The sequence below is a fragment of the Paroedura picta genome, chromosome 4 (assembly GCF_049243985.1).
Source record: "Paroedura picta isolate Pp20150507F chromosome 4, Ppicta_v3.0, whole genome shotgun sequence".
NCBI lineage: Eukaryota > Metazoa > Chordata > Lepidosauria > Squamata > Gekkonidae > Paroedura > Paroedura picta.
Genome location: NC_135372.1, coordinates 89,589,153 through 89,612,385, shown reverse-complemented (window position 1 = coordinate 89,612,385; position 23,233 = coordinate 89,589,153). Strand labels below are relative to the sequence as shown.

The window sequence follows — 23,233 nt, the reverse complement described above, 5'->3', positions numbered from 1 at the left end:
ACTAAAGGTGGAACCTTCTCCATGCCAAGCCACCCTCCTCCTCTGTTCCACAGCTCCCCACATATACATATCTGACATGTTTTTACCATTGCTAGGAAAAAATACAGATGCCTTAGATTTCCTCACTGAGAACTAGTGTTCTTATTCATGGGCTGATTCATGTTCAGATTCCTGGATTCCTCATCACTGTAACAGTGTAACATTTCTCTTCTGAACCCTGATATCTTATAGCCCCTTCTTTCCTTTGAACAATTTTATTCTTTACACAGATAAATCGAAATGTCCAAATCTGTATCTACAGCTCACCCCAGAGGCACTGAATGGAATTCTAGAAAGAGAAATGTGGGGAAAGGTGTCCTGAAGGGGGTGGGGTGAAGTGTGAAAACCATTCTGTCTGTGCCAGACATGAAGATACAGCAGAATACATTGTGAGATATGACAGCCTTCTAAATACAAAGACATTCTGGGAATTCTTCTAACCAGTAAATGTCTTGCCCCACTGGATAAATAATGAAGTTGGTTGCAAGTTTTCTATATCTTGCATGTTTTAGTTAATAAATGTTCCCAAGATTTACTGGTAAGTAAAAAACACATGAGCACACCTAGATCATGAGTCTGAAGGGCATTCACCTTTCTTGATGTCCTGCATTTGATTGTCTCTTTAAAAATATATCCTGCCTTTTCTAGTAGCTCGGCCACATAAAAGCCATTTTACACACAAATAAAGGTAAAGGTAAAGGTATCCCTTGTGCAAGCACCGAGTCATGTCTGACCCTTGGGGTGACGCCCTCCAGCGTTTTCATGGCAGACTCAATACGGGGTGGTTTGCCAGTGCCTTCCCCAGTCATTACCATTTACCCCCCAGCAAGCTGGGTACTCATTTTACCGACCTCGGAAGGATGGAAGGCTGAGTCAACCTTGAGCCGGCTGCTGGGATCGAACTCCCAGCCTCATGGGCAAAGCTTTCAGACAGCTGCCTTACCACTCTGCGCCACAAGAGGCTCTTACACACAAATACCAGTCGCCAAATGATCTTAAAATACTCCCAATGTTAGCAGTCCGATTAATATTGAAATTCCCAGGACTACCTCCTGAACAAAGAAACCAGTGGATTAGCAGTTGACAAAGGCCTTCTGAAACAAAATGTGTATCTCTGCTAGCCTTCATGTAGGCATAACAGTTTCTAAAGGTAAAGGTATCCCCTGTGCAAGCACCGAGTCATGTCTGACCCTTGGGGTGACGCCCTCCAGCGTTTTCATGGCAGACTCAATACGGGGTGGTTTGCCATTCCCTTCCCCAGTCATTACTGTTTACCCCCAGGGATAATTCTTTATTTTGCTCTCATTGCTACTGCAGTGGTAGCAGAACCTCCACAAGGAAATTTCCCCCATGCTTTCACCTGCCTGCCGTTTCCCCCTTCACCACTAAGAGTCTTTTGCGCTGTGTGCTTTTAATGGGTAGTAGGCATATTGCTATACTTAAGACACTTTAACAATACATTGACTACAAATTTTAAAAAAGCAAAACTCCCATTGGTGATGTAGGGGAATATGAAGAAGAAATTACAGGGGAAGTTTGCAAAAAGGTGTGGAAATCCACACCTTCCCATCCAGGCACTCCTGCTCTGAGTACACTCTTTGTGGAAGGAGAGGTCACTAGGAAAACCAGAGTTACTGCCCAGGTTAATGCCAAGTGATACCCAAGCAACCTCCTTATTAGATTTTGGAAATGGCAACAAAACTATACTTCATTGGCTCCTTTCCACTGTGCCTGGCTGACAATTATGATTTTGTTCTCTGTGTGTCCCTTATGTGGACTTGCCATATGTACGCTGGATGATAAGAAAGCTTCTTGCATCTCCATCTTCTGTCTAGATATCTAACCAGTGTGGCACAGATAGGCACACCACAATAAATTATTTTTGTTGTTGCTGTGACTAATCAGAAGAGGAAGGGGAGCCAAGTGAGAACATGTAGTACTATCATGCAGTCTACAACTGCTATTCCAAGCTGCAGTCCATTTACAGGTAATGGGCACAACCTGGGAAGGATGACACAGACCTTGAACTCAAATGGTCTCTTCTCATTCTCCCAAGGTTCTCTTTCACTGTACAGGACTGCAGATTGGAAGAATGCCAAAGCCTCCCTCTTTGTTGCATTTCACCAGATGGACCCAACCCCCCGGTTGTTTTTGGTTACCCTTAGCAACACCACCTCCAAGTGAGAGAAAGCATGGTAGCCAGGGTTGGTTCATGGTACGCATCCTCCGTGAAGAAAAGATATAATTAATGCCAATTCAACACTATCAGGATCCCAAATGAAGCAGGCTTGGGGCACATCAGGGTCAAATGAGGCCTTAGGATTTGTTTCCTCCTGCATGGTAAGGCTACAAGGCTATAGGTCAGGATGGAGAGTCCTATCCCAGAAGGAAAAAAATGGCTAGTATTTCAGCTGGTCACCTTAACCATGGTTACATCTTTACTGAAAACATCACAGCCACAGGGGATATCTAGATGCCTATTCCGCACACAACCCCTGGCTGTATCTTGATCTTTGTGACCCGGGCAGTGGTTAATTTCTGCACAGCCGAAGGGGCCAAGGCTTGCTTTGCTTGGGCCTGGGGGCTCCTATGCCAGAGGGGATAAGAGATGAGGTTATTCGGGCCTGAGGCAAAGGCATTCTACATGTGATCAGAGGCACTCTGTTAATTCGTCACAAGTGGAGCCCGTTAAAGTCCGTTGGGCTCCCATCTTCCGGAGCGGTGCTCCGGTTTAAGGAGGCGTTTGGATCCCGAGCACATCCCGTCACCGTTAGGAGGCTGATGTTCCCAGGCGTCCTCCCCTGTTGCACCGTCCAGGCACAGGCAGAGCCACCCACCCCCTCCCGCGGGGAGGCCGGCGGCGCGCGGAGAACTTCACCGGCGCTGCTCTTCCCGGGGTGGGGGGGGGGAGGGGGGCTCCAGGGCCGCTCCTCCCCCCCCCGCCCCCTGTTGCTGTCGGCGCGCGCGGCTGGGGCGGGCAGCGGCCTTGCCGGGAATGGCTGGCGGGCGGGCGGGCGCGGGGCGCGGGGGGCGGGGCTAGTGCGCGCCCGGGCAGGCCGGATCCGCCGCCGCGTGTGGCCGTCAGCGCTTCGTCCCGCCTCGGCTGCGCGGTGCTGCCCGGGATGGGGCGCAGGGGCCGCTGTGGCTGTCGGGCGAGCGGCCGCCCGCGTTGAGGCCGGGCCGGGCTGGGCTGGGGCCGGGGGAGCCGCCGCGCCGTCCCCTGAGCCGCCCGGCCCGGGCGCCGAGAGACGGCGGCACCAGGAGTGCGCGGCGCCAACGGGAGCGAGCAGCCGGTAAGCGGGGCCGCCCGCCCACTCCATCCCCCGCAGGCAGGCAGGCAGGGCAAGGCAAGGCAAGGCAAGGCAAGGCAAGGGGCGGGAGGGACAGCCGGCCGGCCCTTCGCTTTCGGCCCTCTTGTTGTGGGCGGAGGGGCCGCCGGTCTTCCCAGCATGTCTGTCTGCTGGCCCCGCTCCGCTGCCGCCGATTCCTTCGGCTCCTGGGCTGGGCGCCGCCGTGGGTTCCTTGGCCGTGTTTTGGTCCGCTGCCTCCCTCGGCTAGATGGGGCTTTGTGTCGACGGGCTGGTGCCTGGGTGGCTGCCTCAGGGGCGTCGCTGGATGGTCGCCTGTGCTAGAGGGCCGCTTGGGTGGGTGTTTCTAGGTGTACTTGAGCACCGACATGTTTACAGGCAGGTTTGTGCGCGAGAGTCAAGGTGTGCCTATCTGTGTCATCTCTCTCTAGGATGCTCTTATGGGAGCCCCTCCCCCTGTCAGCCTGCCTCCCCTCCCCCAAGATGGCTCCTGCTCAATCCCCCAGGCACTCCTGCTAGCAGAGGAAGACTGGGGTTGTGTCTGGGCTGCTCAGGAGTGTGTGTGCCTGTTTACTGTTGCACCTGCTATGCTGGTATATTTTCTTCATGTGTCTCCTTTTACTTACTGATTCCTGACAAGACTTGGGATTTCCTGTTCTAAGCAGGAGATCCTGGGGGGGGGGGTGAACAATGCTTTCTTTGAGAAGGGGGAGGGCCAGATGCTTTGGGGGTCAGGGGTCTCAAACTGATGGGGACCCAGGGAAGTAATGGAGTGGGTATAGGTTTTCTAGGTTGTGTAAGATGCATGAAATGACTGTACTGCTGGCATTTGGTTCCATTTAGCAAAATACTTGGCTGGCAGCAGCTCACCTTTCCCAACACTGCCATTTGCCCATGGATTGCTCATGAGCCAACTGCTTTTGTGCCTCTTGAAAGCTCGGACAGGAATTCCATTAGAGTACCTGATATGAGATTATGGTATCCTTCGATACCCTACAACAGTGGTCCCCAACCTTTTTATCACCGGGGACCAGTCAATGCTTGACAGTTTTATTGAGGCCCAGGGGAGTAGACTTTTGCCGAGGGACATCGCTGCCACCACCTGAGCCCCTGCTCCACTTGCTTTCCCGCTGGTGCCCCTGACTTCCCGCCGCCCACTGGGGGGCTCTTGCCAGCAGCAGCTGCTCAGTGCCATGCCGAGGGGGAGCCCCAGCCATGGCGGCCACTGGAGAGCACCAAAGGTGAGCAACAGCCGGGGAGGAGGATAAGGAAGAGCTGCGACCCGGTACCAACGGACCGGCACCGGTCTCTGGACCGGGGGTTGGGGATCACTGCCCTACAAGGCAATTTATGTCTGAAAAGAAGGCTCCGTACTTCACTCTCCAATTTTCACAGGTAGTGAAAAGGTGTAACCTTTCAACTAACTGTGAAAAATCTCCTTGGCATAAACATTTTACATAGAGTGTTATTGACTTGTGACTATTTTGTTCAGCGTTAATATTTCTACATGCCAACAAAACACCAAAACATTGATGTCTGGTCTTTGATGATTGCCAGACCGAAGAAAGGGCTGAGTTTCCAGATAAATTATTCACAGCCAAGGAGCAGCCCAGCTGCAGTCTGGCTCCATTAGTAGATTGTTAGCTTTGCAAAAAGCCCATCTCTCCAGTTATCCTAAACTATGTTGCACAGTGGAATATCCAGCTATATACTTAATCCAGCGGAAAGGAAATGGAGTGAGTGGGCACTACATTCAGGCCAGAAATGGTACTATTAACCTTTGACTGTTCAGTTTCTTATCCAGGAGGAGACGTCTGTAGGCATAAAAGAACAGCTAAAGGCCCCCCTGTACTGTGCATTAGTCAAGTGTTTTTCTTGCTTCTGAGATGAGCAAGTTCTATCTCGGGGCCAGTTTGCTTCTTAAGTTCTTTCTGTACTTTCTGACTTCTTCCTATGTTTCACAGTGAGACCTTGTGTAAGAGGTAGATCTCTTCTTGAATGTGATGTTGGCCTAACAAAACTCCTACCATGAGAGAACTGTGTTTCATTGGCTGCACAAGCATTTGCTTAATGGTTACTAGAAACTTGCTCCAGAGCAAGTGACCTTAGAGAAACTCTGGTACAAGGACTAGCTGGCAAAAGGAGATCATGTCGTTACAGAAGTCCAGTGCCATCTTGTAGTCCCATCCTTGGACACAATTTTTTTTTTGCTTTATAGACTATGCTTTTTGCTGACACTGAGGGTGGATTATGAAATATAAAACAATGTCATCAGATGGTCTAAGATAGCTATTAACAATGTAATAGGACCAAGACTGCAAAATTAGAACAGTGCAAACAAAAATTAGTAAGGGACATAACCTACCATATAAAGTGCAGATACTTGAATTACAAATGCAGCAATGTGTTAAAGAGCAAGATTCCCTATTTAAAGGGAATTCTTGATCTATCCATTAATAAAAAGGTTTTATCTACCTGGCAATAAAACCTGGTGAGAGAAAGGAATGCTGTGGGGTATTTCAAGCAGTCCCACCTGCTGCCTTGGAAGCTATTGCTATGAAGTGGCTAGGTCTTGGTGCGTACACCATCTAATGATACTGAATAGAAAGGCTAGACTTGGGGAGGCAGTGGTAAGCCTCTGGTTATAGAATGTGGGGACAGGAAGTGGCTACTGTTGAGATTCCAGAGCACAGATGTCTAGAATAGATGAGTCAGTCCTCAAAGAGCCACTCCTTACTATTAGGAAGCAATATGATCCTCGTGCAGGCATTGTGTCCATTGGAGTCTTGCCCTACTGAGGCTGTGACTTGAGGTGTAGTACAAGAAGTCAGTGAATTTTACAGGACCACAGAGTATATCCAAGAAAATAGCTTCATTTCTCCTGGACTACATCAGGATACTGCTCGCTGAATTGTCTTCTGCTGATGGGACCTATTCATTGTGTGCTTTGTTAAAAGTGCCTTGTACTAGCAGGTGAGATACAGATCTGGGCATTAATGCCAAATGCTTCCTCCTTCCACCATGCACACCATGCAACATTCTATGTGCCACTTGTCCTAAGTGAAGTTTCCAGTTGTATAGAAATCTAAATATTTTGTCTGTATGGTAATTTGTCTGTATTAATCCAGGTGATTAATTTAAATTTAGACATACGGGAGTGCTGCATTAGAGAAGAGTTCCCTAAGTTCCATTAGAGCAGTGGTCCCCAACCTGCGGGCTGCGGCCCGGTGTCGGGCCGCGAAGGCCATGGCGCCGGGCCGTGGCTCCCTCTCCCCGCCCCCCCCGCCGCAGTAAAAAACCTCCCAGGCCGCAAGCTTGCGGCCCGGGAAGCTTCTCACTGCGGGAGGGCAGGGAGAGGGAATCAGGGCGGATGCGCATTGCGCGGGCGCGGGCCGTGTGGGCGTGGCTGCGGCCCGATGCACGGGGTGTGGCACGGGCGTGGCACACGCGGGCGCGGCCCGATGAGCGGGTGTGGTCCGCGCGGGCGCGGTCCGATGCCCTGCCGGTCCCCAGCCTCAGAAAGGTTGGGGACCACTGCATTAGAGAAGAGAGACACAATCTCACCACACTGCCTCCCTTTCAAGGGAAAGGAACGGTATTGGCACTTCCCCTTTTGCAACCATCAGAGAAACTTCCATAATAATTAGGCAGAAGGTGGGGCTGTGTACAGAGGATGATTATTTCCCCTTTCCCGTAGCATAATAATTTGAGATGGCTGTGAGTTCTGGAGCTGACTGGCTTCCTGCTCAGCATGGAGCCTCAAAAGTCTAACAGTTGAGCAGGCAGCTGGTCATCTAGCCCCAAATGTGAGTTGCATATTGTGGGAGGTGGATATTCCTTTATTTTATCCCTCCTCATGATGGCTAGGGAGTGGGCATGTATGCTCTAGGTAGGCCACTCTGCAAAATCCACCTATACAGAATTTGTCATGCCAGCAAACAAAATGCAAGGGGGTTAAACGCTGTACTTGGCCAGACACTCTGGGAGCAAGCTAACATCTCAGGAGCTTGGGTTGGTCCAAGGCTGGAGAATTAGCCATGTGCACCAAGCAAAATGGTCTGGCATGTCAGAAACTCTGTCATCTTTGCAATTTAAGAAGGTGTTTTTTTAAAAGGGGGGATTAATTAGGATTAGAGGGATGGCTTTTCCTGTGATCCTAATCATCCCCTCCTCCTGAACCAACAGGATACTCAGCTTCAACATGATCAGAGCCCTGATAACATTTACAGTATCCTAAACTGCACTGTGATAGTGCAGAGAGATACTTGTTTCATGTTGCACATCACCGAGGCCTAGTTTCTTTCTTTAAAATATTTATATACCATTACTAAAACAAAATGTTCACAGGGCTGGTTAGAACACATTTTTAATCAATATGACCAAACTTACAAGACAGGTGCATAAAGTAACATGATTGAAACACCAATAGTGGTGGCAAACAATCTTGCATAAGTCTGGATGACTGGCAAAAGTTTTCACCAAGCACTTAAAGCTCAACAGACTCGCTGCTAGGTGAATGGGTGTGGAATACAAATTCTATAATGAGGCATCATGACTGAGAATGCAAGTCTCTGAAAACACAGCTCCTTCCCACTGAAGGTTGGAACTGAAGGTGGGAACACTTCCCACTGAAGGTGGGAACACTCTGAGCAGAGCTCAGGAGAAAGTTCCCAAGAGGGAGTCAAGTGCATATGGGACCAAGGGAATTTCATTTTTCTTCAACTGCACTTGCTCTGTCTTAACACTGTCTTATCTTGTACTTCCTCCAGAGAGCTCAAGGCAGGAGTTGTGCATATCCGCTCCTCCATCTTGCCCTTTTAACGACTCTATGAGCTAGGAGAAGCTGGAAGATAATGATTGGCCCTTTGTGGCCCAGTGAGCAACATAGTTAAGGTTTTAAATACAGGTCAGTCATCCTAATGGCTGTGAATACTGCCTCTTTATTTAATAAAGGGGAAAGAACTCTGATCTATACTACTGTACACATAGTACATATTAGCTATACTGTCTCTTTGCTGTGTGTGTTACTCTGCCTCCCTGTGTTGTCTTATGCTTATGCAGTGCCATTTTCTGCATATTGTGTTCAATACTTTTTGCTTTGTTTCTAATTTCTTTCACCTTGCTCCACTTGCATTGCTCCACTCGCATATGCCATATTTTATTGATTGCATTGATGTACACTGTGTAATCTGACTTGATTCTCTGATAAAGGTAGACTATAAATTAAACTGCTTTGAACATTCTGTGGCTGCTTCGCGTTCTCAGCATTCCAGGGTAATGACCATGAGCATGCTCAGTCCTTGTCAGGACTTCTTTGGGGAAGGAGTATGTTAATTTATGGCAAGAGGTTTCTGCATTACTGGGGAGTCCCCGTAGATATGCAGAAGTGCCCAGTTTGTCTGTGCGTGGGCCTGTTTAGTGATGGGCATGGAATTTTTCAAATATCCAAACTTTGAAGTCAAAGTGGAACATCCTCTCTTGAATAGGGGTTGTGCTGAGAAATAGTCTGTTCCTTATCCTGTAGAACTGGGGAATGTTTCTTTTTAAAAAGTGTGCTGAGTGACTTGTGTCCCTGTGTGAGCTACAACCCTTTGAAGGAGCTGAGGACTCATAAAAGCAATTGGATCTGGGAAGGAGGAGTAGGCAGGTTTGGTACTGGGGCTCACTTTCTCATGAAATACCAGAAGCTGAGCCTGGCTAATGTCTGAGCTGCTGTGGGAGAGAGAAGAGGAGAACTGGATCCCAGGGAGGGAGGCAATGGCCTCCTTGGTTTCTTCTCCATATGACCCCTAAACCTGCTCATGAGTAATGGGCATGGATCTGCTTCCCTTTCTGTTTTGCTCTTAAGCTGGTGGTGAGATGTGGTCTTTTTCCTCCTTAGAACACCCTCGGCTGGCTGTCCTTGTTGAGTGCCAGTCCTGCAGCCCTTTGGGCTGAGCTTGTGCCTTCCCAACTGCCAATATTTCTCCAGAGAGAAATTATGTCAGGAACATGATCAGAGAGGAGGAGCTGGCTGAAGTCTTTTAGAATCAGTAGCCATAGCATATGCAAGCCCTGTCATACTGTGGGAGGGTAGGAGAGAGAAGGCCACTTCCTTCCAAGAGCAAGTGCTGTCACAACTGGGGTGGGGGAGAGGGTGGGTGGGGAGAGGGAGTAGCGCTTGTTTCCCTTTAACAAACAGTAAGTCTCCCTCTTAAAAGGTGATGTCTTGAAATTGTTGTCAATTTTATTATGTGTTGGAATACAACTAGAAATGTCAAGGAATCACAGGAAGGAGGGGGGTCTGTGTTTCCTACAGTGAAGGTGTATTTCCTGACTCCCTTCTCTTTCCCTCCAATAGGCTCGGTGCCTGGGCCAGAGCCCCCTGTGCTGTACTCCCCCCTGATGCTGGCCAGCCTGTGCCCAGAAGATGAGCAGATTGCTGGTGGGGGTGACCCTGGAGAGGATCTGCAAGGCTGTGTTGCTCCTGTGTCTGCTGCACTTCCTCATCATCATGATTCTTTACTTTGATGTCTATGCCCAGCGCCTGGACTTTTTCAGTCGCTTCAGTGTGCGCAATGCCTCCCGCACTCTGCCCTATGTCAATATATCTCGACCTAACAGCACTGCTGGACCTCTGGGCTCCGAACTCCCAGCCCCCAGTGCCAAGTCTGTCGGCAGCAACAGCACCATCACCGAGAAGCCCTTACCCCCCTGCCCGGAGATGCCTCCTGGCCTAGGTGAGACTGCAGCTTGGTCTTACTGCAAATGTGCTCTTGAATTTCTGTGCCTGTTTATATTGCAAGACTGCTCTTTTGCTTAGCTACCTCTCCCCAGCTACAAATTAGCCTTTTCAGTGGTTATCCAGCATAAGATTTCCTGAATTTGTCTCTGCCTAGATACTACCTGTGGTTCCATCTCTGTTTCATCTAGCTTTGGGTAGAGGAGAGAGGAAGGAAACAGAGGGTCTGGGAATAGCCAGGACAGTGTATTGCAAGTCATTCTGGTAGAGAATCTGATCTTCATGGTAGTGAAGAAATTATAGAAATATGTGGGTGGAGTTTTTGAGACTTGCAAACTAAAGTGTGCTTTGTTTGACATATTTTATGGTTAGACTAGAAAAGAAGCCCATTTTAAAAAGAAATAAAATGGGCGCTAGGGCCTCGCTTCCTGGGGAAGCCTTTGCAGAGCGAAGGCTTCCCGGGGGCTGGGGCAGCATGGCAACTGATTGGCGACCTGGGGCGGTCTCCTGCCCCGGGAAGAGGCTCGCAGCGCCACAGACGCAGCGAGCCTGTTCCCGGGGGCAGGAGAAGGGCGCTGAGCAGCCACCCACTCACCCACTCGGTGGGCATCGGGTCGTGGTGGTGGGGAGGCAGCGTGGGAAGGGTTCGGGGTGCTTGAGGGTTGGGATCGGAAGGTGGGTTCATGCATGTGTGTGTGTGTAAGTTGGCTGTGGGTTGAGAAGGGGGATGGGGGGTGAGGGGGGAGAGTTCTGGGTGGGTGGTGGGTGCATGTGTGTGCGTGTTGGAAATGTAGGAAGCGGCAGGGGTGCGGGAAGTGGTCTGGGGGGCGAGGGGAGGTAGGCATTGGGTGGGTGCGTGTGTGTGTGTGCGTTTGCTTGTGGAGAAGTGGAGAAGTTTGTGTTAGCGTAGTTGGGGGGGGTGGGAAAGGAACAGGGACGCCGCGTCTTCGATGCGGCATTCCTGCTCCTTTCCTAACGGGGAGGAGAGGTCGCCGGGAGGACTCACTGGCTCAGAGGTCTTCTTTGTCTAAGCGGGGAGTCCCCTGGCGGCTGAGGCGAGGCCGGGCCAAGCAGCCAACGGCTTGGCCTCCGAGTGGTACTCGGAGGGGCGAATCAGGAGCCGCTTCGCCCTTCCAAGTTTTTATCCCGGACAGGCCCCGCCCTAACTCCTCCCCAGGAGGCCTTAGCGCTTTATTTAATCTGCTCCGCAGGAGCGGTTAAAGACGGTGGAATGTTCTACCCTTGATAGCTCCTTATCCTTTCCCACAGGTTCTTGCACCCTCTATCCTCTCAGGCTACATGCCACTTCATTCCTTCACCTCTTAAACCACCCAATCTTTGCCCAAGTAGCCCAAATTCTGTGAAAACAAAGCAGTATTATGCAGTATTGCATAACATTCTGTGCTGAACTTGAGTTTCATCAGTTCAATGTTTATAGCAGCTCAAAGTCCCATCTATGTGATGGGTTGTGGCTCACTGGCAGAGCATCTGCTTGGTATGCAGAAGGTCCCAGAAGCTATTCCCAGCATCTCCAGTTAAAGGATCAGGTAGGAGGTGATGTTAAAGACTACAGCCCGAGATCCTGGAGAGCTGCTGCTGGTCTGAGCAGGCAATACTGACTTTGATGGACCAAGGGTCTGATTCCAAATAAGGGAGATTCATGTGCTCCCAGCTATAGTGGTGGGAATCTCCCAGCAATTGCACATCTTTTTCCAGACAGAACAGTGGACTCAAATTTGCAGTTTGTATCACAAGTTGCTTGGGTTTGTGATTGAAAAGACTCATTTTCCAGGTAGAACTGTCTTACCTATGGTGCATGGACTTGAAATAGCTGTGGAGGAGACTTAGGATCTGCTCATCTTTAAGCATGCCTTAGAATTGGGTGTAGGGATTAACCCCGTCTTTAGGTGATTCCTTCACTGAAAACATGAAATAGTCCACCTCTTTCCACTTCCCTTCATGGTAAAGTATCAGTGGCACATAGAACAGATGCCTTCAGACTTGGCAGGATTGCAAAAGATTTTCCCTTCTCAGCTACTGAGATCTTGGTTATGTTTATTTAGAACATTATTTAGAACATTTATATGCTGCCTCTTTAGAGACCTAGTCAGGATGAATTGGGATGTAAAAGATAAAAACATAAAATAATTGAAATTAACAACTATTATATACTAGCAATGAAACCTTAGAAGCATATAATTACATAAAAACTCAGATCATAAAACATAACAAACTAGAAGCAGATTATTAAAACAATTAAAATGATCAAACCCTACTTTTTAACCGGTGGTTGTGGGGGGGAAATAACTGTTTTGTACCTCAAAAAGATAGGGAAAGCACCTGGCAAGCCCAAAGGGGGAGGGCATTCTCTCTTTTGCCTACAAAAGAACAAGTATCAGACTTCCTACCACTCCATATGTGAATAAATGCTATCAGTAGCCTCATCCTGTATTGCATCCAGCAGTGCTTCCATATATCTAAAAGATAATATCTGGAGAAGCATGCTTACACAAGCTTATGCCTTGAATAAAGCTTTGTTGGTCTCAAAGGCACCACTGGACTCAAACTTTGTTCTGCAACTTCAGACCAACACAGCTGCCCATCTGAGTGCTACCATATGAATGACTTGACCACTCTTGATCAGTATTGTCTGTTCTAATGAAGTCGCTCTTCAGGTTTTTAGACAGAGGAACTCCCCACCCCAACATCTCCTACTTAAGATCCTTTTAACTGGTGGCGCCAGGGAGCAAACCTGCAACACTTGGTATGCAAAAGCATGTGATCTGTCATTGATGCTTTCCTTGACAAAGGTGGATGAGTGCATCCTACCCTTTTCCCTTGCCGTGCTTCCTGTGAGTGATTAACTCCCTTCTCCTGCAGTGGGCCGTCTCTTGATTGAGTTCAGCTCTCCAATGAGCATGGAGCGGGTACAGCGAGAGAACCCAGATGTACAAGAAGGCGGCAAATACTCACCCCCAGATTGTGTGCCTCGCCAAAAGGTGGCCATCCTCATCCCCTTCAGGCATCGTGAGCACCATCTCAAGTACTGGCTGCACTACCTGCATCCCATTCTTCGACGGCAGAAGGTGTCCTATGGCATCTACATCATTAACCAGGTATGTGGAGAATTATGGTCTGTTGCCAGGGTGAGGGTAGCTGGGCTTACTGTAGTGCAGGTAAGACCTTCAGTGAACTGCTGTTGGGTGCCCATTCTTCATGGACTTCTCTGCCCAACTGCATATATAGAAGCTTTTGTAGGAGGTACCATGTAAGTTGTTTTGTACCTTATATGAGTTACCAGTGGACAATTTTCCTGCCATATTTAGCAAAGGCTAGCTATTGGGTGAGGTTTTTTTAAAAAATCAGTTAAAGAAAGGGGACAATTTACCCACAAAAGTAACAAGGAGGACCAGTCAGCTGAGAAACACATAACGAGGGAAACATTCTTCGAAGCAGGGGTGTCAAACATACAGCCTGTCCAGATCTGTTATCCGACTTCAAGTGAGTAAGAGGAAGGTAATGGTGGCAGCAAGAGCAATTAAAAGATCCGTGTCATGTCAGTTGGATTGAGAGTCCATCCCCCCCCTTCCTCTCTCTCTTGGTTGGGCCAGGCTGTGCACGTGAAGCCACCATCCCCTTCCTCCTCCTGTCAGAGGCAGGGAGTCACTACTTCCCTGTCAGTGCACATGCACACTGGACCTCCTCCTTTGCTTCAGCAGCAGAAGCCACCTCCTTTCCCATTGTCACTGCTATCTTAGTCTCCTCCTCAGCCCATCTTTCTTGCATTTTCTCTGTCATACCACCAGATAAGAAGCATCATTTGAGAGGAGGGAAGGAAGAAGAAGGGAGGGAGAAAGTCATTAGGTGTGAAGGGGGTGGGGTCGGGGGAGTGGCTGATGGAAAGGAGCATTAGGGGGAGTGTAGGATTAGGAATGCCAGAGTGTACTTGGGAGGAGGAGAATAAGGGACTGGAGGGAGAGGCACAGAAGAAAAGGTTGAAGTGTGTGCAGTAAAGTGCATGGTAGGAACTGTACTTGGAAAGCCATGGGAGAAAGGCAAAATATGGCTGTTGGAGTGGGGGAGGATGCTGAGTGTTTGTGTTTGGGGTGTGTGGAATGCAAGAGGAGGGGTGTAAGTTGGAGTCTTGAGCCTTAATGAGATTTTGTTGTAACATATTGACTATCTAGGCATCTGTATCTTGCTTTTCTCCTCAAAATGGAGACCCAAAGCAATTTACAAGTATTAGTCTCTCCGAGAGCCAGTTTGGTGTAGTGGTTAGGAGTGCGGACTTCTAAACTGGCATGCCGGATTCGATTCTGCGCTCCCCCACATGCAACCAGCTGGGTGACCTTGGGTTCGCCACGGCACTGATAAAACTGTTCTGACCGAGCAGTGATATCAGGGCTCTCTCAGCCTCACCCACCCCACAGGGTGTCTGTTGTGGGGAGAGGAATGGGAAGGCAACTGTAAGCCGCTTTGAGCCTCCTTCGGGTAGGGAAAAGCGGCATATAAGAACCAACTCTCCTTCTTCCTTCTTCCTTCTTCTAGGTTTAAGTTCTCACAACAACTGTGCAGGGGATGTTAGGCTGAGTGAGTGACTGGTCCAAAGTCATCCAGCAACTTCCATGACAAAGTCGAGATTATGAACCTGGACCTTCAAGTTGTTAGTCCCCATACTTGAATCTCAGCATCATAGGATGTATGTTTGTAGAAAGTCAGATCTCTAAGTGGGACTGAAGTGCAAGGAAAGGCTTAGTCTGTGAGAGTAGATGTGAAATTTGGAGGAGAGTTGATTGTTGTGGATTAATTACCCAGAGGTGGTGGGAGAAAAGGACTGATTGTGGCGCAGGGTGGTAAGGCAGTCAACATGATGTCTGAAGATCAGACCATGAGGCTGGGAGTTTGATCCCAGCAACTGGCTCAAGATTGACTCAGCCTTCCATCCTTCCGAGGTCGGTAAAATGAGTATCCAGCTTGCTGGGGGGTAAACAGTAATGACTGGGGAAGGGAGTGGCAAACTACCCTGTATTGAGTCTGCCAAGAAAACACTAGAGGGCGTTACCCCAAGGGACAGACATAACTCGGTGCTTGCACAGGGGATACCTTTACCTTTTAGGCGTTTCAGTCATTGTCAGGTGGCTGGTGAATTCCTTGAGGGATCATGATTTTTGTGGTGGATTGAAGAACTGTTGAGGATGGTGGCTCCAGTATGTTGGAGAGTTTATATTGTATATGTATTTTTTGGGGTGGACCTTTCTACGTGGGGATGAAACCTGCATCATACACAAAATTGTTGTGAATTAATTACCCAGAGGTGGTGGGATCCATTTCAGTCTTGTTTCTGGCCTGGCCATGGGGTAGAGATGGCACTGATCACTGCTCACCACCTTGCTGACGCTGAGATACAGGGGCCAGATTTACAATGGCTGATCTCCTTTCTCCTCATGGACAGAGGGTTGCAGTTGGGGAAAATTTATCATACTGCTGCCAACTCCCATGTAGAATGTGATTTCCTCCCCAACTTTATTCAACATCTTCATGTACCCTCTTGCACAGTAGATTCGAGAGTTTGGGCCGGGTTGTCATCAATATGCTAATGACACCCAGCTCTATCTCCTGATGAGCAGCCATCCAGATTTGTCCTTAGAGCAGGGGTAGTCAACCTGTGGTCCTCCAGATGTCCTTGGACTACAATTCCCATGAGCCCCTGCCAGCGTTTTCAGTCCTGGTCCCTACCTGGTGGAATGGCATCTGGTCCCTGTCAGAACTAATCATAATATGATTGCTTCCAGGGTTGCAGAGAAAAAAATTGCTGATCTAGTGTAGTGGGGAAGTGTATTTTCAGAGAGAGTACTCCTGAGATTACTTGTGCCAGGGAGGAGTAGGGGATAAACAGCAAAAGTTTCTCTTAAAGTGGGAGGCGTACTCAAGGCAGCTGACATATAGCGAGTCAGGACAGTCAGTAAAAAGGGACATTCACACTGTTCCTCACCTACCGATGAAAGGATGCCACAAATCACAGGTAGGCACAGTGAAGGATATACTTTCTGAAGTTGGCTTTAGCAAATTTTATCAGTTTCTGGATCCAAATTGCCCCCTCTTTAAAACTTTTGCTTCTAAAATTGTCTGTTTGAGATAATGTATGTCTGTGAGCAGCTTGTTTTCTGTAATAAGTGCCAATATATCAGAGTATATTGTCAGCTTACATATATACACCTGATCAGCATACTCAAGATTATTACAGCAGGGACATTGACTCCATATGTTTATGCAATAATTCAGAGCAAGAGGTGTCAGTTATCAGACTGTCAAATTAAGGAAATACTCTAAGAATGTTAATGTTTTAAGCATGTTTGTATTTAGAGTAAAAAATAATGTGGTTAATTGGGTTTGCTTGTGTCCTTTATAAAGTTTGCAACTCTGGTACATTTAAAGGCACACATGGCCTGGCCTGACAAAGTGACATTTACATCAGACCTGGCCCTTGTGACATCTGAGTTTAATACCTCTGCTTTGGAGTGGCCGTGTCCTTGATGATCTTTCCCTACAGTTTGGTGAAGACACATTCAACCGAGCCAAGCTGTTGAATGTAGGCTTTTTGGAGGCCTTGCGAGATGATGAGAGCTACGATTGCTTCATCTTCAGCGATGTTGATCTGGTGCCCATGGATGATCGGAATCTCTATCATTGTTATGAACAGCCTCGGCACTTTGCAGTTGCCATGGATAAGTTTGGTTTCCGGTATGTGGACAGGACGGCTCTCTTCTAAATGCTCTCTAATGCACCGGGTTGTGAAGGGAATTGCACCACTCCAGTGGTGCATATACTGAGTCATAACACTGGCTCATGCAACAGACTTTATTAGTAGTCTTCTATCAACCCCTCTACATGAGATCCATTAATTGGAGATTAAATGTCTGTCTTAGCACACTTTGATCCATTTTAAGACATACAGTGGTCTTTTGAAATTGTTCAGAAGCCAGTGATGAAAAGGTAAGAGACCAACAGGAGTGATCTGCCCGTTTTTATATATGCATAATGTACCCTGCTAATGTAGTGTACTTAAAGCTAAAACCCCTTTGGAAACTCCCTTGGTAGGAAAATCCCTCCTGCAGTATGTGCTTGCATACCCTGTGGCTTGGGCCTCTGAAGGTTTATGAAACTCTTTAATCTGGGATGCAATTTAGGAACCTTCTTCATTTTTCTAACCCCCGAGTTGCATTTATTCAAAGGATTTATAAGGTTATCTGAAATGATTGTATTTTGAAATAGATACTTTCAAAACCCATTCCCCCCCCCTTTATTTTTCAGTCTCAACTCCTCATCTATCCTGCTCCATCCAGCACATGTTTAAGAGTACTATAGCAGCAAAGTTTTATTAATATTATGAACAGATTTGGGGGGTTAATATTTTCACATCAGCTGTAAAAGTCATAAAAGCATTCTTCCCCCATCCTCTGCCTTTTATGTGCATAAATCTCAATCTGCCTTAGTGGTAACAAATGACGTTAGAATATTTAGTTTATTCATATCCTGACTTTCTTCCTGAGGGGGACTCAAAGTGGCTTACATAATTCTCATCTCTGTTTTACCCTCACAACGACAACCCTGTGAAGTACGTTAGGCTGAAAGTGAGAGACAGGCCGAAGGTCACCCAGTAAGCTTCAAGGGCAGGGTGGGGATTTGCATCTGGGTTTCCTAGGTCCTAGTCCTTCACTTTAAACACTAAACAAGTTTAGCTTCCTTTGTAAATAGCATGGATGGGGAGAGGTCTGGAGCCCCAAAAGGCCTGGAAAACAACTCTCTTCCACCAGGCATTTGGTTAAAGCCAGGGACTACTATTACCATTGAAATGGGCTCCCCAGCTGGACCACTACTCCCTCCTCCATCCTGCACCTGGCTAATATTGACACTTTATTGACAACTTCCAGGCATGAGGGAAGGTATTTGGAGCCCTTCACCTTAGAAAGATTTTAGATTGACAGATTTTTAGATTGCGCTATATTATATCGATTTTTAATTTTTAACTATTGTAAGCCGCTCTAAGACCATTTGGAGAGGGGCAGCCTATAAACCAAAAATAAACAAATAATTTGGGCCAAGATATTCCAGTTCCTTTCATTTTTGGCCCTGGAACTCCCACCAATCATCCTAAAAGTTGAAGTTGGTGGCCAATTTTGACATTCTTAGTTTTATTTTCTAATAAACTTTGCCTGCCGCAAATGGGACAGACAGATGGACATGCAGATCCTTTTATTATTATAGATGTGTAGTAAGAGCCAGCAAAGTTATTTTCTTTATTCCAATATTTAGTGTGGATCAGGGTCATATGCAAGAGAGGGCTAGATGGAATCTTTGTCTGGGGGCTCATGGTGGTTTTCAGCAGCCCTGGTTCCACTAGGAAGCAGGATGCACTGAGCAGTAGCTTTACATCACTGTGGTATTTTTCTGACGTGACCCACAGCTAGTTGGACCATCCTAGTTCTGTGCTCCTGAGTTCTTTTCTGATCTCTGTGTCTCTCCTGCTTGTACCTCACAGGCTGCCATACTCAGGCTACTTTGGAGGTGTCTCTGGTCTGAGCAAGACACAGTTTCTGAAGATCAATGGCTTCCCTAATGAGTACTGGGGCTGGGGAGGAGAAGATGATGACATCTTTAACCGGTGTGTGAAAGGCTGGGGTATTCCTCTTTGGGACGGTTGGTTTCAATAGCTACACTGCCTGCCTTTTCCATTTGGTGTCTATTGGGATGTATGGATTAGTAGGGGCCAGCGTTTCTCTCCAGGGGCTTATTTATTTCATTCCATTTTGACCTTGCCCTTTCCATGGCAATTGGCACTCAGAGCAGTTAATAACATGTATAAATAAATACAAAACAAAAATTATGCAGGGCACAAGTCTCTTCAGAGCATAGTTGGGGCCACAATTGAAGTCCTTGTTCTGGCTGACGTTAAATTAATTATAGAATCATAGAACCATAGGGTTCAAAGGGGACATACAGGCCATCTACTCTGACCCTCTGCTCAATACAGGATCAGCCTAAAGCATCCAGGATAAGTATCTGTCCAGTCGCTGCCTAAAGACTTGCCAGTGAGAGGGAGCTCCCCACCTCCTTAGGCAGCTGATTCCATTGCTGAACTACTCTGACTGTGGAATTTTCCCCTCTGATATCTAGCCAATATTTTCCACATAGTTTAAACCCATTACTGCAGGTCTTATCCTTTGCTGCCAACAGGAACCTTTCTCTGCTTTCCTCTAAGTGACAACCTTTCAGATACTTAAAAGACAACAATCCTGTCCCCTCTCAACTTCCTGTCCTCCAGGATGAACATTCCCATGTCCCTCAGCCTTTCCCCATAGGTCCCCAGGCTCTGGATCACTCTCCTCTGAACCCTCTCCATTTTGTCCATGGTCTTTTTGAAGTGAGGCCTCCAGAACTGCACACAGTACTCCAGGTGGGGTCTGACCAATGTGGTATACTGTGGGACTATGACATCTTGTGATTTTTATGTGATGCCCCTGTTGATGCAGCCCAAGACTGGCTGCTCATATTTAGCTTACAGTCCACAAGTAACTCAAGATTATATTCTCCCATCCAGGATGCACGCTTCTCAGTTTTGTGTCCCAGATGTAGAACTCTGCACTTATTGAATGGCATCTTTTTCTCATTTACCTACTTTTCCAGTATCTTCAGATCTCATTGAACTCTATCTTCTGGGTTGTTCACTACTCCTCCCAATTTGGTGTCAACTGCAATTTTAGTGATTCCCTCCAATCACTGCTCACCTTCTTTCCCTACTTCTTCCCCTACTGCCCCTGCACAATTCAGCACAAGCTCCAGACACAGTACCTCTACAGCTTACCCTGGACCTACGTGGCAGAGGTTTGGGCTTGGGGGTGCAAACCACAGCCATCACATCTTTTCATCTTGCCATCTTCTGTTGTTTTGGCACCTCAGCAGGTATTTGGGTGGTCAGCTGGCCCCGGATCATTGAAGTTGATACTGAAAGCCTGTAGGATAGCAGGACGATTAATTTCTGATTTTGTGGGTTGTACCAGAATATAATGCTGCAGTTTGCTGATCCCCGAGTTGTAACCTCTCTTTGCACAGGATCTCGCTTAATGGCATGAAAGTGTCACGTCCTGATGCCCGTATTGGTCGTTATCGCATGATCAAGCATGAGCGTGACCGGCACAATGAGCCCAATCCCCAGCGGTGAGTGAAAGCATCTTGGCTCGGTGGAGCCCTTTGTAAGCCATGTGCTGAGCTCCTTCAATGTTTCTGCACAGTCTTCCATTTGTTGTCCCACCTACAAGTTCAATCTGTGCAACAATGCTGCCATTTCCACTTTGTTTTCCAAGAGCCACAGATGTGGATCAGCTAGATGCAAGCCCAGTAGCATCTTAAAGACCGACAACATTTTCAGGATATAAGATTTCAAGAGTCAATGGTCCCTTTGTCATAGATAGATCAGAATCACATCGTAATAACCATAGTTCTGCTCCATCTCTGGAAACCTCTGTTGTTCAGGTGCTAGCCAGGGAACAAAGAAGGTATTCATATCCTCATAGTTAGAAGGTTGGTTCTTATATGCTGCTGTTCTTTACCAGGAGGAGTCTCAAAGCAGCTGACAATCTTCTCCCCTTTCCTCTTCCCACAACAGACACCCTGTGAGGTAGGTGAGGCTCAGACTGCCCTGATATTACTGCTCAGTCAGAAGAGCTTTATCAGGGCCGTGGCGAGCTCAAAGTCACCCAGCTGATGGCATGAGGAGGAGGAGCAGGGAATCAAACCTGGCTCACTAGATTAGAAGTCTGTGCTCCTAACCACTACACCAAGCTGCCCAGAGACCTCTTGGCAAGGCACGTGTGGCAGGTCCTTCAACAGCAATCTGGTTATCTCTTTCCTACCCATCTTGGTTTTAAATGGTTTTCACTATGCGTTCAAATAAAACAGTTTAATTTCAGTGTTACCATGCAGTAGAAAAAAAGATAAGAATTATGAAATGTTTTTTATGCTGGAAAAGTTGTATAAAATTTTTAATAATATGGCACTCTCATGCAGTGCACATGCTCAGACTGGACATTTCTAATAGTCCTTCCAAATGACCTGAGCAGCCCCTGGATCTTCCATTTTGTCCATTGTAAGACATTCTTTTTGGTTGCCTTGTCAGGTTCACCAAGATCCAGAATACGAAGGTGACCATGAAACGGGATGGCATTGGCTCACTGCAGTACCGCCTGGTGGAGGTGTCTAGCTATCCCATGTACACCAATGTGACTGTGGAGATTGGACGTCCACCACCACGCCCCCCTCGGGGTTGACTCTTTGCTGCCTGGCCCTACCCATGGCCCCATGCATGAGGAGCTGTGTGGATCCCAGCCCTGACTGGTTCAGAGGACTGTATCCTGGCTCGTAGGACCTGTCTGCTTCCTTCGTGGGGATGGGGAAAGGCCCACACAACATCTTTGCCTTGCCCCAGCTTTTGGCTGGTCCCCATCCTTCCTCTTACTAGTCAGTTCCCCACAGTGCCCTTCAGCAGTTGGGGAATGAATGTGTTTTATGGTGCCTGGTTCAGTGTGGGGGTTTTGGGCACTGTCAGGCCCTATTCATGCTTGGAAGATGCCAAGAACAGAGGGAGCCTTGAGCAGTTCCTTGACCCTCTATGCCTCAGCCAGAGCTCATCCTTTCCCTGAACTCTTTGCAAGGCTGTCTCTCTTAGGGATTCCAGAAGTACCGTGTTCATTTTCTTCTTCTTGCAGCCTGCAAGACTACTGCCTTTTGATGTTCCTTCCATGGCATTGGTCTTCTCTGATTTTGACTGCTGGCTTACAAGGCAGAAAGGTGGTTCTCATGCCCAGTTGGGGAGAGCTGCATTGACGTTGAAGCTCTAATGGGCCTGGCCACTGCCCACCCCCATCCATGGCTTGGTGCTGGCCCCTGCTGGGCCCTGGATGTCTCTTCAGGCTCCAGTAACACAGGGGTGTTTTATATAAAACCTTCATTAGAATACTTGAGTGCTTCCTGGGTTAGCGTGGCATGTAGCCAGTCTGCTGGCAGTAGGGCAATGGGCACTTCTTCCTTGCGGCATTTGCTTCTCTGCCTGTGAATGGGCAGGTTGGTTGGGCAGTGATGTTGCACCTCTCAGTAAAGATGGATCCAGAATACTATGGCTTGATCTACTCCAGCATGGACTTGCCATTCATTTTCATGGGCACTAAAGGACCACTGGTCATTCATTACTACAATGCAGAAGGAAGACCAAGCTGGCTTCTGCTTGTTTTCCCTGATCCACTTCACTATCCCATCTACTTCCCCACTCACTAAGCAACCTGCCTTCCCTGCACCATCTGCCAGGCAGTTCTGCCCTCTACTACTCATAGTGCCCCACTTCTCAAGCCCACCATCCACTACTGAAGGCCAGGCTATTGGCTCTGGCTGTCGGCTCATGGCACACAGTGGCTCTCTGCCTAGTACATGAAGCTCGGAAGCTGCTGGTGTCCCTTGATACTGGTTATGGTGCCTGGCAGGTAGAATCTCCTTTGTCTGCCCATTTTGGGGTGGCAGCTGGGTGAGGCTCGAAGCCTGGTATTGGCACATTGCACAGCCCAGGTGTTGGTGACTTTTGTATATTTGAATGTTTTGATCCCTTTTCAAGCCTACGGTGAATGCAGCACTGGTCACCATGACCAGACTTTTGTATTCAATAAAATTTCAAAACTTGGAGACTCCCTGTGTAGAGAATGTGGGAACCATATTGTGTGTGTGTGTGTGTGGGCGGGGGGGGGGGGAGGATTGAGGTTGTTGCTCAGTTGGTCGAGCGTCTGCTTCACATGCAACTCAGTCCCTGGCATCTCCAGTTAAAATGATCAGATAACATGATGTGAAAGATCGTGACTAGGAATCTTGGAGAGTTAGTGCCAATCTGAGTATACAGTACTGAGCTAGCTGGACTAGTTATTTGACTCAGTTGAAGCCTGTTTCATATGTTAGATAACTGTTCCTGAGAAGAACCCTGCTGCATCAGACCACTGGTCCAAGCATCTTTTCACACAGTAGGCAACCTGTAATTATCTCTTTCCAACCTCTACTCAGTGTGTAATTTATAAATGTTATCATGTTCCTCCCCAATTAGTTGTTTCTTTTCTAAACTGAAAAGTCCCAG

The 23,233-nt window shown here is 47.8% G+C and overlaps 1 protein-coding gene across 1 annotated transcript; it reads left to right on the top strand.

The window, feature by feature from the left end:
* The first annotated feature begins 3,076 nt into the window (after positions 1-3,076).
* Positions 3,077-22,794, top strand: B4GALT2 (beta-1,4-galactosyltransferase 2). The gene is made up of 7 exons (XM_077334034.1): positions 3,077-3,332; positions 9,688-10,066; positions 12,949-13,184; positions 16,619-16,809; positions 18,608-18,730; positions 20,179-20,283; positions 21,242-22,794. The coding sequence occupies exons 2-7, from the start codon at positions 9,757-9,759 to the stop codon at positions 21,390-21,392; spliced, it is 1,116 nt and encodes a 371-aa protein (XP_077190149.1). The 5' UTR covers positions 3,077-3,332; positions 9,688-9,756; the 3' UTR covers positions 21,393-22,794.
* The last annotated feature ends 439 nt before the right edge of the window (positions 22,795-23,233 follow it).

Bases quoted from the DNA above. Each gene is read 5' to 3' on its own strand.
- B4GALT2 (XM_077334034.1), top strand. From the start codon at position 9,757: ATGAGCAGATTGCTGGTGGGGGTGACCCTGGAGAGGATCTGCAAGGCT. The intron at 10,067-12,948 runs GTGAGACTGCAG...CTTCTCCTGCAG, and splicing joins GGAGATGCCTCCTGGCCTAG to TGGGCCGTCTCTTGATTGAG. The intron at 13,185-16,618 runs GTATGTGGAGAA...CTTTCCCTACAG, and splicing joins GCATCTACATCATTAACCAG to TTTGGTGAAGACACATTCAA.